The following is a 14,810-nucleotide window of genomic DNA, read 5'->3' on the forward strand; positions in this document are numbered from 1 at the left end:
GTGTGGTTTGGTTGGGTTTCTTTTAAGCTGTTGCGCATTTCTTGGAACCCAAGTGTCCCTAAGACGACCCTGGTTGGCTATCCTGGTAGAGCAGGTCTGTCTCCTGTCCTGGCTCTCTCCAGGCCCTCTGCCTCCCCTCAGCCTCGTGGGAAGAGCAGCAGTCTGGGCGGGCAAGGGTTTGCCTCGGGTGGGCAAGGGTTGGTCTTGTTTGTGTGGACCAAGAACATTGTAGGCTCTTTAAAACGAAAAATAATTAACACGAGCTTTGCCGACATCTTCAACCTCATTTCTTTGCGCTCCTGCTGTAGGCGTGAGAGGGGCCCAAACACAAATTCCCTGTGAAGTGTGGGGTTGTCAGAAATGGAACCGTACGAGAAAGTAAAATTAATGAAGATGAAAGTATTTGTATTATGTGGGATGAATCATTAACTGGCTTTACCTTGTACTAATGATGCAAAAGCAGTAATTTCTTCTAGCTGGGGGGTCACACAAAGCTTTTCTCATCCGCTCTCAGTGAAAGCTGTTGAGCTTAAACAGGGTGGCAGCTCCAGGTGCTCCTGCCGTGCCTGAGAGCAGAGAAATCCTGACCTGAAGTCAGGATGTTTAGCAAATTTGTCAGATCTTAAAGCCAGCCTTGGAAGTACCTTTCCGCTAGCTAAGGGTGCCGAGCTCTTTTCTTTCCATGTATGTGCAGCTTTTGTGGTGAGGAAGGAGCTTTTGAGGCGAGGAAGGCTGTCGCTGTGCTTGCACAGGGTGATCTAGTGGGGATCTTGAGCTGAGATCTCCTAAATGGGAACAAACGCTGATCCCCTGCAAGCCATGTCCTTCCCACCAGTGCTGCTTCTCTGGCTGCTCTTGGCATGGCTTTTTATTCTTGGCCATGGAGTTGTGCTTGCTTGGCCACAATAGGCACAGGTGTGTTTGCTTTCCCAGACCTCCCGCTCTCCCAGGCACTTTTCCTGACGGGTGTCAGCGCGTCGGCTTTGCCGCTTGCCTCGTCTCAATCCTGCGGTTGGCCCGGAGAGGAGTTTCAAAGAGCCTGGGCTGGCAGAGGACACTCAGGAGGACGGTGGCATGGTCGCAGGCGGGGGAAGTCCTGGTAGGAACCAGCCATGGGGGCCTGCAACCGCTGGTGCGTCTTGGGGAAGAAAAGTTAGTTCAGGGTGGATGAACAGTTTATTTAATCAAACCACTGTCTTCGCCCTTAAGATTTCTGGTAAAACCGATCTGTTGCCTCATGCAAATCTATTTACTTGCTTTAACAGAGGAGGAAGTGTCCTCCTGCCAAGTCACAGGTTCCAAAGCACTTTGGCATCTCCAGAAAACAAACAACCCTGAACTTGCTTTTTCTTCAGGCCGAAGCACGGCTTGCGGCATGACATAAAATCTGAGCATTCAAACCAAAGCTGCTCTTTGGGTCTGGGCTGCGTTTGGGCAGAAATGATTTGATTTTTTGAAGCCGAGGATAGTTCTGCAGAAGAGATGGAGGAAAAACAGCACTTGAGAATTTGGGTGTCTTTGATAGACTGAGGTCAGATGCAGTTTACACGTTGTAAAATGACCCAGTGGATAAGGACTTTTTAAAATATCAGAAAATCCTCATTTTTTTTTCCTAGCACTGAGCAAGCCTGCAGCCACGAGGGTCCTCCCTTCCCACCCCCTCCCCAGCTTTGCCTTTCCCTCGGGGTGCTCTGTCTCCACAAGAGATGGTCAGGGTTGCACACAAATAGCTCTATTACAGGCGCGTTAGTTTATTTTCTCTTCTACAAACCACGTAGCGAGCGGCATTTGGGCAACCCACAGGGATTTGGCTCCGGACACAGGGCGCTTGGCTTCTGAGCAACAAGTGGTGCCGGGCGCTTGGCAGTTTATAGCTGTGCCTTGGCGTTCCGTAGGGAAAATTCCAAGCTTGTGTACACGGGGGCTTTGGAGGAAGGGGGTTGTGCCTCAAGACTTCATCAGTCATCTTGAAAAGTATTTTTTTCCCCATAGGCTTGCTGTAAAAAAAAAAAAAACAAAACCAAACAAATAAAAAAACAAACCAAAAAATAGAAGAAAAGCTGTGATCTGGCATTGCCTCTCTACAATATTTTTACAAGTGATTTTGTGGGTTTTTCTGGTTTCATGCCAAATCTGGTATTTCAAATGGGACCGGTGTTTCAGGGAGTCCTGTGGACAGAGAGCTGGAGCAACCCGGGTCGGAGGGAACTGCCGGAGTCAACCTCCCGCTCAGCTTCGGCTGAGCGTTATCCCGGGCTTTACCCCGAACCAGGCACGGAGAAACAAAAGGCACAACTAACAACTTCTGGTTTACGTTCTCATTTTTAGAAGTTTTGTCACAGAATGTCGATTCTTTATTTTCAAGGTTTTAAGGCGGGGTGTGTACTTTTTTTTCTCTAAATTCCTTACATCGAGGACTGCAAGAACCCTTCGTACAGCTCCTTTCTTGTAAAGTAAAATCTCAAACAGCACGGGAACTTGTATAGTTGTAGCAGGTTGTCTCACTCTCCACAAAATATTCTGGATTTCGACCTTAATGGCCTTGGTTTTAAAGCCGCTCTGAAGGCTTCGTTTGATGTCTATGGTATATTCTCTAAATAGCTTTGAAAAATGCCATGTCTGTAGATGTGCGTTCTGATCAAGCCAGGGGGTGTTTCAAAGAGAAAAAGCAGTACAAGCAGTAGTGAGCACAGAGGTGGTCGTTCATTCCAGAGGGTGCAAATTGTCACAATCACTTATTTCCCTCTGCAGCAACCTGACTTTAAAATATTATCCCGTGCTTATATGATCGGAGGGCTTGGATCTAAGTGCATTGTAATGAGAATAAGAAATACCATCACATAATTTTTTGAACCACTATTCCACTAAGTTTGATTTTTATTTCTTTTTAAGGGAGAAGAGTATGTTTTGCTGATAGGAGTTCCATAAATCGGATATACTTTAAAATATTTGCTCAGATGTTTTCTACAAGAGCTTCTCTCTGAAGTGCTAATACTCCAAGACTATTTTTAGTCTTGGAGTCCACTATTTCTATATTTTGCCAGAAGACATGGACTCTCACACACAAATTGGTCATCCTAAATCTTCCAAGGATAGCATAGATTATCCTGCACAAGTAGGACAAAAGAGAGTTGATGTGATTGCGACACGGTGAACAAGAATTGCTTCTGTGTAATACTGCAAGAGGTCATAAGCAATCAGGCTTTATTGAAACAAGCAAGCAGGAAGAGCAATAACGTGTTTACTAAGCGTAAGCAAAAATTATAATCAACCCTGTAATAAATTTATAAACCTCAATATAGGATTTAATCCAAGTCTTTTGAAACCTGTGGTTCAACGTCTCTTGGTAAGGAATAAAGACAATAGTTTGGCATCAGAGCATAAATCCTGGACTGTGGGATCATAATTCCTGGACTGCAAACCTGGTGTCTACCCTGTGGAGGTATTTTACGTATGAAGCCACAAATCCTCTGCTTAAAAATTGCTTTTATTCTCCCCTACCAAGGGAGACGACCCTTGCGGTGCCAGCTGCAGAAATCACCCACCTACGTTTGCCAGGGGCTGTCCTGCGCCCTGCACCTTCTCTGGGCTCGGGGTCTCCTCCATCGTTTGCTCTTTCACAGGGTTCAGGGCAGACGGAATTGGTGCCGCTTCCAGGTTTCCCGCGGCGATTCTTCCTTCTCCTTAAAACCAAAAACCATGCAGGCAATGGGGGGGAACACCTCTAAATCCTATTTAAATAGACGAGCATCTCCTACCAGACACAGGATTAGGATTGTTTCCCATTTTCACTCTTGTGGAAAAGGCATTTCCACTCACCACTGTCCTCGCTGAAGGTTTTTGTCCCTAAATTTATCTCTAGGGATACGGTATGGTATAGAATGAGAACGGTATGTTATAGAATAAGATATACGCATATATTTCTGAAAATCAGTTGTTAGCAAGGATTTTTTCAGGCAAGTCTTTGTCAGCTTTTCGCCGAGTGGGCCGGATTCGGCCCGAGAAGCCGCCTGGCACGTAGCCGCCGGTGCCACGCAGGTCCCTGCCCTTTATACTTCAGGATTTCCGAGCACTCGCAGAGTTGTAAATCTTCTATACACAAAAACTCAACTTTGCTTTCAGCAGGACTTCAGAATTTCCATTTCCTTCATCTGCTTTTTGTTTAAGCACATTTAAAAACAAAATAAATAAATAAAGAAGAAAAGGCAGCAACTTCTCTCGGACATTGCTTGCTTGCGAGTGCAGTTGCGCTTTCAGGCTGCGCTGGCAGCGCTTTTCCGTCTCCCCAGAGATGGAAATCTGCCGTGGGTCAGACTCCTGCGCTTGGAAATCACGAGCAAAGCCATTGCAAAACAACAACCGCAACCCGCAAGGTGTTGCCTGGCCAACTTACCTGTCTCCTTTTGAAGCTTTATTTTCGTCAGGGCGGGAATTGTGATAGTGATGAAAATCAGTAAAATGAGAGCTGGTAACACAACTGGGAGCAGACGTGATTCACCTGATGAGCTGGAAAGATGAACCATCAGAATTAAATTGGGTTTTGGTTCAGCTATGGGGTGGCTGAAGTGCCTTAATGCAGTTTTTACACCATAAAGGAGTTGTAAACTCTGTCAGAATCAAAGGGGAACGGTCAGCAAAGTCCAGCAGAGATGAAACTGGATCTGGAGCTTGGCTTCTGAGGAATTCATTTCTACAGCTGCCTCTGCTCTACTGTGTGGGGTTTATGCTGCCAGACGAATTATCCCCTCCAAAATGAAAACGAGCTCAATTCACAAGTTCACACTCTTTCTTTGTGAGTTGTTGAAGACTCTCATGCTGTTGGAGGGTGTCTACATGCTGTCTCCTTGCAAAAATGACATAAATGTTCTCAGAGCTCCACAGGCAGACGGAGTTCTGCCCGGAACGGTGCAAAATCTGACCCTTTATGAGCACAATTTGTGATTGGTAACATGTTCCCCCTCCTCTGTCTGGCTGGGTGGAAGAGGGTACGGCTTGAAGGCAGCTGGGGATGGGAGGAGTGGGGATGGAGTGGTCGGTGCTTCTCGCGCTGGGCATCACTGCGGCAAACGCGAGCGCCGAGGTGCGGGGGCCGGGGGCACAGGTCGGGATATTGAACCGGATTTGTGGACTTTGTGTGGTTTGTCTTCAGTTGCGACTGACGCTGCGGTAGCTGATGCACCTGCACCAGCTATGCAAACCCCTTCGCCCGGCGCGGGACGGTGGCCGTAGCTGGGGTGAAAGGTGCACGAGCCGCTCGCAGCATCCTCCCAACAGGAAGCACGGAAGGTGAATTCACCGGGAAAACCACTTGCACTGGGGTGAGCCACAGGGCTTGCTATAGAGACGTACCGCAGAATAATTACTGGCCAAAATAGCTCACAGCCTTTTGATTAATCTCGCCAAAGATAGCTCCCTATGCAACACCGAGTACCCAAACACCGCCCTGGTTGCTGCCTGCCTATAAGGACTGGGATAATGTGTGCAGTGAAGTATGCAGCGGCTACTGATTCACCAGCGCTATTGCTCAAGCCTAATGTTTCCTAATGTCCTGAGCAAAGGAAAACAGACAGGAGCGCATCTATTGACTCTGGCGTCTGATCTACAGGACCGACCAGCACCAGAAAATTTAGCGACAAGTTCAAAGATGCCACAGATGGATACGAGATAATCTTGCCTTCTGCTTTTCTAATTACTGACGTCTCCTACTGGTGTTTTCAACTTGCAACCCGTGCACAACCTGTATGGGAGAAAGGGCAGACAGGTCTTAGACCATCAGCGTGGTGCCAACGAGAAGCATGGCCGTGACCTTACCTCTCATGATAGATTTTGCCGGGGGAGGTTACAGAGGTGCCGGGGGTGGCAGCGGGCAGCAGGGTGCTGGTGCTCTCGGTGACGGTGCCCGCGGTGTACGTCAGGCCCGTGATGCTCCTCTGCGCGGGCGTGCTGTAGGCGGCCGGGCTTGATGATAAAGTGGGTTTCACAAGAGTGGATGTTTCTGGGTCTTGTGAAGTGCAGGCTTCTACGGAGAAAATTGTTTTGAGGCTTGGATATCCATCTTTTTGCAGAGACAACGTGTTAGATTTACCAAAGATTTACGCGTTTCACCTTGCGTCTCGGCATGAAAAAATTTGCAGCATGATATGACCAAACCCAAAGCATTTCTACTTTCCTTTGAGTCTTGTAGAAAGCAGCTTGGGAGCACTAATGAAAACCCACTAATACTTTGCAAACGTTCGTGCTTTAACCCCACTATTTCTGTCTTTGCCAGATGAACAGTTACATGGATCTGTGTATTTACAGGCTGCACTTTCTAAAACTGCAAGATAACCTTCAGCTTATCTTCAGAGCAGAGCGCATGTCTCCGCGCTGTACTTGCTAGGATCAGGGTGTCGTATGCTAGGGGTTTGCATCATAAATAATCAATAATATCATTCAAACAAACCAAATTTCCCTTGAAAGCTCAGCTTACATCCCTACCTCTGGAAACCTTTCCCATCACCTCAGTTACTTGCCAATAACTGTAAGGTAAAACGTACAGCTGATGTTTCTTATAACGTTTTTATGTTTATGCGCAGTACAAAGGAGAGTTTATTCCCCTCATGCCCACGAAGGCGTAGGGGAAAGAGCGACTTATAAAAAGAGAAAGGATTTACTGTGTTCCAAGCCGTGCCATCACCTACCCTTGTGGATGTGCAGCTTCACGGAGGATGTGTGCTCTGTGTGCCCGTTTTTAGCCCCGCACCAGTACCATCCCGCATCCTCCTCTCTCAGGTGCCTCATCACCACCGTGTAGCTCCCATTTTCCTGGTTGCTGCTGGCTATTTGTATTCGCCCTTTGTACGACTCGTGCACAAACCCGTCCGCATCCGCGAGCAGCGCGCAGCGAGCTGCCTTCCACCTGCACAGATACTTCTTCTCGTAGTTCCCCTTGGGATCGTGGTGGCACTTGAAGGACAGCGAGCCTCCGACCGTGCCGCTCAGAAATTTGGGTCTCTTGGGGAGGGTGGAGGCTGCAAGTTGGAGAGGATGCGTTAGCTCCATGCTCCTCGTCTGGGGCGGCAAGGAACCCCCAGCCCCCAGCGCCCCGTCCTACCTGCCGTCACCTGCAGAGCCACCACCCGCCGGCTGTCCGGGCCGCTAAGCCTTCCCGTCCCACACCTGTACAGCCCCGAGTCTTCCTTTTTTAAGTCGTTTATCAAGATTTTGAAAGCTCCAGAGCTCTCCTGAGGGGTGATAAAGATTCGCCCTTGGTAACTCTTCCCCACATAGCCATTGGTGTCGGCGATGAGAGCGCAGCCGTTTCTCCCCAGTTTGCACCAGAACCTCTTCTCGATGCTGTGGGTGTCCCCAGGTGGGCACAGGATGGTGACGGAGCCATGGAGCTCCCCATGGATGAGCTCAGTCGGCCCCAAATCACTGGCATCTGTAGGGAGAGAGCATGGCAGGCACCGTCCGGCACAGACCCCAGCCAGGCAGGAGAGAGGTTCCTTTTACATATATGAACAGCTGATTTGGCCAAATCTGGGTACTTTTATACCCCATCATTATAGATATTTGGTTAATAGCACAGGGTAGAAAAAGTCAACATGCCCGCTGTGCGCTGATGCTCCAGCATCTGTCCCCACACCGCTGCCTGTGATCCAGGCTGCCGGCAGAGCGGAGCCTCCCCTCTCCCCTGCCAGTGTCCTACCTGCCAAAACCGTCAGGGTCAGGCTGACGTACAGGTCTCTGTTGGTGGTGCCGATGCCACATCGGTAGGTGCCCGTGTCGTTCTTCTTCAGCTCTGTCATCGTCACTGCGAAGGTGCCATTCTGGGGGGTGTCCTCGAGAGACACTCGGCCCACGTGGCTCTTCGAGGTGTAGCCGGTTGTAGAAATGACGGTGTAGCAAATGCCGCTTCTTGCTATTTTGCACCAATATTTTCGGTCGTGTTTGTTGGCTGGCGTGATGGAGTAGAAGCACTGATGGGTGACCGATCCTCCAACCTCACCCATCAGAAACCTGGGTCCGTACAAGGTACTTGAGACTGGCTCTTTTGGGGAAAGAAAGAAACAGAAGTAGCTGGTTACTCAGACAGCCAGCTCCTCGCCTGGCAAAAACCAGCATAGCTCCTTGGAGACGGGGGTGTGATTCCGAGGGGCACCAGTGGGATATCTGGCTCAGAAAGTTCAGAGTTTATTTTGGCTATGGTGTGTTACTATCCTTGAGTGCCACGTTATCCACTTGAGGATAACTGATGGTGCAGAGCCACTGCCCTGTGCCACGGCACAGATGGGAAAAGTCCTCGATGCCCCTTCCATGACGCCACAAACCCTCATCAGCCCTGACAGTCCTGCCTGGAGCTAAATGTCAAGGGCGGCAGTTAACAGCAAACATCTAAGAATGACCTTTGGCATTTGGTAACTCTGCCTGGTCTGGCAACTTTCTTCTCCCTGCACGGGCACAAGTGGCTCCTCCGCAGTGCCGAGCAAGGGAGAGCTGGGATCCTCCTCCAGCTCTGGCCATGCCTTTGCTGGCCCTCTGCAGATCCCAGTGGGCAGGGAGGTTTGACCAGTCTCTGTTTTGCAGGTGGAGGTGACTAGTGCCCAAGTGAGGATTTAGCCAGGGATATACCTGTGTCCCCAGCTCTAGCTTTGCCCGTTCTCCTCACTGAACAGGCTGGAGACTCGGTGTCTTGGAGACTCGGTGTCTTGACGACTCACCTTGCAGCAAAGCTGCCAAGAGAAAGAGAACCGCCATGGCCAGCCTTCCCGAACGGTTGCTGGGCAAACTTCAAAAATCTCGCGTTGGGTACGGGATTTTGCTGATGTCTGTGTTATCGAACAGAAGAGAGAGATTGTGGTGGGGATCTGCCAAGGTAAACCACCCCCATCGCTCCAACGGCCGTTTGGAGCAGAGCGTCCCTGGTGGCTCCCAGCCTGTGGCATGGCCTAGCCCAAAGATAAGGGAATTTTCACAAGGAAAAAAGTGCTAATAGTGCTCTGCAGCTCTCACACTCCTGCCTTAAATCCCCTGTTGTGTGGGTACTAAAGGCATTGCTGGTGATGACAGTCCTGGGCAGCCGAAAGCCGGGGGTCAGTCGGGCTGGCAAGGGGCTGGTCACGGTGTGGCAGCCGAGCCAGGGCATGGCAGTGGCCAAGCCACAGCCCCCACTGGGCTACTGCGGTCTGTCGGGCCGGGATGTGACCCCCATGAGTGCATACACCGACAGCGGCACCGGCAGCGCCATTCACAGATTGCTGCGGTGGCTGCCAAACCCTGCAACGGGCAACTGGCAGCAGCCATGAGACGTGGCACTTGGTCCTGCCCCACCACCCGGCCAGACGTCTGCAGGCGGACCTGTGGCATCAAGTCTTTTCTTTTCTTTTCTTCCCTTTTTTTTTTTTCAGCTCAAGAAACAATAGGCAATGCTGCGGGTCTCAGGAATGCCAACATCCTTCAACTTTTCCTGCCACACCCAACGTTGTCTTTCTTCCTTTTTAATTTTTCTTCCCTGCAATTTATCTTTGCACAGGGTATTGTTATCTGTTCTCAGATCTGAACAGAAACAGTGTTTGGGTGTCTCTATTACAGATTGGAATGACTTCCTCCTTTGAGTTAAAAATTGACTGTTGGTTACTGCAGTGTTTTATCCTAAAGAGCCTCTACTAAAATTCTTTGTTTGAGATTTGCCTAACACCCACTGCAGTTAAAGCCACGGTAGGCGCAAATCACGTGCGGTATTTCATACTTGTCAGTGCATCGGAATCACTTCAAAGCTCTCGGGGAATGCAAACAAGGAAACGACAGGAGCTCAGTGCCATAGTGAGCCTTATTCCCGCCCGCCATGGTGCTGAGCTGAGTCCTGCCAGCCACTGCTGGGCTGGTTGCCCACGGGAGCCCCCTGCTTGCCCGTTCCGCACCCCCGCGTGCCGCAGAGGAGGGGAGACGGGCTCAGCCCTTGCACCGGGCGCTTGCACGCCCTGTGCTGGGGACGACGTGCATCTCCCCCCGCTGCAGACTCGGCTCCCCCCAGCTCTGCCCGTGGGGCTGCTGGGCCGGTGGGAAGCGTGGGACGGGGCTGCGGAAACGCGCTCTTCCCGTTCCTGCAGCAGTGCGGCTGGCACAGCATCCCCTCCGGGCAGGTTCCCATTCGGGGTTTTTCCCCCTGTCCAAGGCCGTGGAGGCAGCTCTGCCGTGCAGACGTGTGTGTCTTTGCACGGCTGGCCGACCACGTCTGCGCAAAACAGCTCTCTGCATCCTCAGCAAACAGCGAGGAAGACGCTCGGGTCACCCCAGCCCTGTGCAGCTCGACGCTGTTTTGTGGCTTCAGCAGAGCCTTGGTAGTTTCCTCCTTGCAGCTGGGCAGAGATGGGACAAATGACTTGAAATTGTGCAAAATTTCTTTGTTGGGCAGGTGGCCAGTTAAAAAATGGCGAGTTTTAGGCGATGCCATATTGCCCACCAATCTGGAGGAATTGAAGCAAAGAGGAGTTAACAAAATATGCCCTGGAAGAGCTAAAGTCCTTATGAGCTGGAAGTCCTTATTTACATCCAGAAATCAGGAAAAATATTATCCCTTTTCATCTTTTCTGGCATACACCACTACAGCTGAACCAGTGCACTCCCTCTTTTCCTCATTTTTGGGCTAGGGACATGGGGAAAAGTCCTGGCATGCTGAAGGTAATGAAGCAGTTGCCAGTTTGCCAGCTGGAGGCCAAAATTTAATTGTGTGCTGGCCCAGCTGATGTGGTCCCGACGTCCAGGTTAGCACCTGAATGAATGAGGCTCTTTTCCCAAGTAGATGTATTCTGGGCTGGCATTAAGATAGAATCATAGCATCATTTCGGTTGGAAAAGACCCTTGGGATCATCAAGTCCAAGCATCAGCCCCACTCTACAAAGTTCTCCCCTACACCGTATCCCCCAACACCACATCTAAACGACTCTGAAACACATCCAGGGATGGTGACTCCACCACCTCCCTGGGCAGCCTATTCCAGTGTCCGACCAAACATGCTAAATTCTCCCCAGCATCAGTCCCTTAACAGAGACATGAGGTGTCTACAAGCTCCTTGCCTCGTTAGGAGATGGGTGCCTCCTTGCCTCATTAGGAGATGGGTGCTTCCTTGCCTCGTTAGGAGATGGGTGCCAGGCTTACACAGCTGCTGTCTTTTAAGATCACTTACAAATAGTTCACACCCCCCTTGTTTGCTCCTTTTCCCACCCTGTGGCAACAAGCAGCGTGTTAGCAAAGAGCCTTGGAGAGCAAGAGCTGTGCCTGCCACGATCGCTATGAAGGGCTTTCAAGCCGCTAACAAGGAGATCTCGCTTTTTCCGGGAGGAAAAACTACTCCATTTGTCTTGGGTCACTCCAGCTGAGCCCTAGCCCGGCTCCTCCAGCACTAAACCAGCCTCTCCTGGGGCACCCACAGCAGCTGCTGGTGTTGGACGACGTGGGATTTGCAGGTACGGGATGGTGACGTGCAGGAGGGTCTGGGAGCAGGTGGGTGACCCACATTGCAAAAAATTTGTGGATTAGGTTCAGTTGGGTCTTTCTCACCACGTGTCCGCTCTTGCAGCGTTGTTGGGTTATTGAGCTGTGTTATCCGAGCTCTCCGTGGGTCTACGTGAAAAAGCCTGTATGGAGTGAGCGCTGATGTAGGAGACGGAATTTGGTTTCCTATCTGCAGGACAGAGCTGCCAGCTACATTTTAATCTCATTTAATCTTAGGCTTTAGGCAAGGAGGTGTTTTGTATTGCTGTTTTTAACCACCAAAAAGGGCATAAAAAAAAAAAAAGACACAAAGTTAAAAGATTGAAAGAAAGAGCTGGAATTATAAATCCCAGAAGTGCAGGCTTTACTTAGAAGTAAACCATGTATGGCTGGGCTTTTTTCCTGTCTTCATTTCAATTTTTTGTTGTGAAAAATTCTATATATGATCAATTTTTTGCGCCTGTCTGATGAAACCATCGTCCTGCCACCATCTGAAGTGAGGCAGCCGCTGCCGCATAACTGGGCAGAGTCTCTCTGCACGAATCTGCGCAAGGATCCACCTCATCCACATCCTTTTTGTGTGTGTTTGCAAAAAAAGTCAGCAATTTAATTTATAGCTTCAAAAAGAAAAGAAGGGATTTCAGCATGGGTTATAATACATTAATTGCTATAGAAATAACGATTTTAAATTCCAGATGTTGCGTATCGTAGGGGAAATCCATCAAAGTAGCTCGTGTAATTGCTGCACAGGAGCGCTGTCCTCCAAACAATAGTATTTTAAGAGCAAATTGAGGGTCACCTACCTTAGATTGTGGTGCTTCTGCTGCTAGAAACGTTCTCCTCTGTCTCTGGTTTGGATTTAGTCGAATAAAGTCGGGTTTTGCTGCTTGCAGTTCAGTTGGTTTTTGTTCGACTCTTGACATTTAATTCTTTTTTTAACATATTGATGTCCAGAGTTTAAGAACGGATGCACTAAAAGTTTTCTTAGGTCTAGCTGTGCGTAGCTCAGCTAATTGGAGATGGTCAAAACACTTACAGGAATAGCAGAGGTGCCACAAACGTACTGGCTACGGAACCCCAAAATGGTCGTTTTTAGCCACCTAATGATGCGGGTGACATCATGGAAGGGGGGGGGGAAGTGAAGAGACCAAGAGCAGAAATTGCAAGAGTTTGAGAGGAATTACCCTGCTCTACAGACAACCTGCAAAGTTTTAACGCAAAGTGACTGTTTCTAAGCAATAGTAGCAAAATGCTCTTTGCTGTGAACCACTTCCAGGCAGAACTTCACATAAAGGAAGAACTTGGTGCAAGTTTCCTCAAACTTCTGTGGTTTGAATGGACCTGAACGCTTCATCTAGCTCATGCTTGTCTCTTGGGCCCACGTTTTTTATGAATACAGGACAAAAAGATGGTTTCTGCTTCAAAGTCTGTTATAAACCAATCCCTGCAATGTGCCGATGCTGGTACAGGTGCTGCTTAACCAACAAACATAGTTGGGTTTTTTTTCAGTCTGGTCTTTCTTTTTCCTGTAATACCTGCTTTGCCTCTTCCAGAAGGCCATCTCCTTCCCACCCAGCAAAGCTCTGGTAGCCCTTCACAGTTCTACAAAACGAATGTTTAGGCTCCTGCTTAGGGTTGGTTTATTTGTCTGTTCGTTTTCTTGCCCTGCCAGTAGGGCTTCAGCCCACAGATCATCTTGTGACCCTCACTGCAATTGTCACCTCCAGTGTGACAGTCCCCTGCGAGGTCTGGAAGTGGAAGGAACTGGTACTGGGAAGCTGAGGGCACTGGTGGCCGCTGTGGCTTGAGTGTTGTCCAAGAAGCACAAACCAGCCCAGCTCCAGAGCGATAAGTACTTGCACGGGTTCCTGCTGCACTTCCCAGGAAGACCGGTTCGGTTATCGATTTCTCCCATTAGAAGGACCGAATCAGATCCTTCCAGCGTGGCCTGACCCTGAACCAAACTGCCAACCAGCTGAGCAGAACAAAGCTGAGAAATCAAATCGGTGTATGGCCGAGGCACATGGCCTTTACGTGACAATCTCTTTAAGCTCACTCAGGAAGCTGCCATTTTGTGGTGATTAATTTCTCGCTAAATTTAATCTTGCTGCATTTTAACCATCGCACGCTTAAAATCTGTCAGCTGGTGGGTTGTGTTGCCGGAGGAAATTGTGTTGCCAGAGGAAAGGCACCATCGCCCGCCACCAAACCCAGGGCTCTGCCCAGGTACAACCAAAACCCAGGTACGTTTGAGGCTCGTTCATCATGAGCAATTCCAGTTGGCTCCACGATAATCCTGCTCGCTGCCTCTCAGGATCCGAAGGTGTAACTAAGGGCAGTTTGTTCATGCACACACACCATTCCCCTTTGCACTAACCAAATAATTTTAATTGAGAGAAGTGCAGATATGGTGATAGCGATTTCAAAACTATGTCGGCGCAGTAATAGTTGGGTTATTGCGAGGGACTTTGGTCTGGTTTTTCCTCCAAATAAAAAATGTTTGATTGAAGGAAATCTACCTGTGGCACGTCTGAGAAGGTGCTGGGCTGGTCCCAGCGCTCTGCCTCTCCCCGAGGTTTGCAGGGTAACGCTGATGGTGTGAGGGGTGGTGTGAGCGTGCTCACGGGAGACTTGATAGAAATGACTTTGTTGCGACCTGGGGGGGTCCAAAGGTCCTGCTCTTCCCCTCCTTGTGTGCAGGCGTGCTTTGAAGATAGGTTGTGTTTTGTGTAAGTCAATCATCGAAGCACTTTGGAATCTCCCTGGATGAAGATAAATCTCTGTTAAGCAGTTTTGCTTTCTTTGACATGATACGATTGCTTATATTGCAGTAATTGTTTCGTACTAAGCCTGTGCAATAAACTTCTTGATAGTGATTAGGCTTCAGCAGAATTAATCTAAGGACATTTATTGCCACATCAGTAGCAAGGCAATAGGATTGCCCTTGTATTAGCAATAAAATGCGATACACAAAACTGATGGTGGGAAACCCCTAAGACTGCTCGGTGTCATTTCTCCGTGCTGCAAACGCAGCTGAAATGCTCAGTCTGAACCCCCGACAAGGCCCCTCTCTGGGGAGACCCCACTGAGCGATGCTGAGGGGTAAGCTGATGGTTTGGGGTGCAGTTCCTTCCCTCAGTGCTCAGAGATGCCCCTGCACATCTGCAGTCGAGGGCCCGAAGGAGCAGCAGAGCTGATGCCACTTCTGTGAGGCAGAGAGAGGGGTTTGCAGGGGCGAGCTGAGGACCAGAGCTGAGCTGCTGCGCCTTGTCCTGCAGGAAAACCTCAGCCTGGGGCAAGAGGGGTCTCCAACAGCCTGGTCGCCCCAGCTCTCC

The 14,810-nt window shown here is 49.5% G+C and overlaps 1 protein-coding gene across 1 annotated transcript; it reads right to left on the reverse strand.

Moving 5' to 3' along the window:
• Positions 1-1,755: 1,755 nt before the first annotated feature.
• Positions 1,756-12,516, reverse strand: LOC128900352 (polymeric immunoglobulin receptor-like). The gene is made up of 9 exons (XM_054181393.1): positions 12,279-12,516; positions 8,703-8,810; positions 7,691-8,032; positions 7,094-7,423; positions 6,681-7,010; positions 5,812-6,019; positions 4,394-4,506; positions 3,546-3,683; positions 1,756-1,997 (listed from the first exon to the last, which is right to left on the reverse strand). The coding sequence occupies exons 2-9, from the start codon at positions 8,737-8,739 to the stop codon at positions 1,963-1,965; spliced, it is 1,533 nt and encodes a 510-aa protein (XP_054037368.1). The 5' UTR covers positions 8,740-8,810; positions 12,279-12,516; the 3' UTR covers positions 1,756-1,962.
• Between the last annotated feature and the right edge of the window lie 2,294 nt (positions 12,517-14,810).

Source organism: Rissa tridactyla, chromosome 21 (assembly GCF_028500815.1).
Source record: "Rissa tridactyla isolate bRisTri1 chromosome 21, bRisTri1.patW.cur.20221130, whole genome shotgun sequence".
NCBI lineage: Eukaryota > Metazoa > Chordata > Aves > Charadriiformes > Laridae > Rissa > Rissa tridactyla.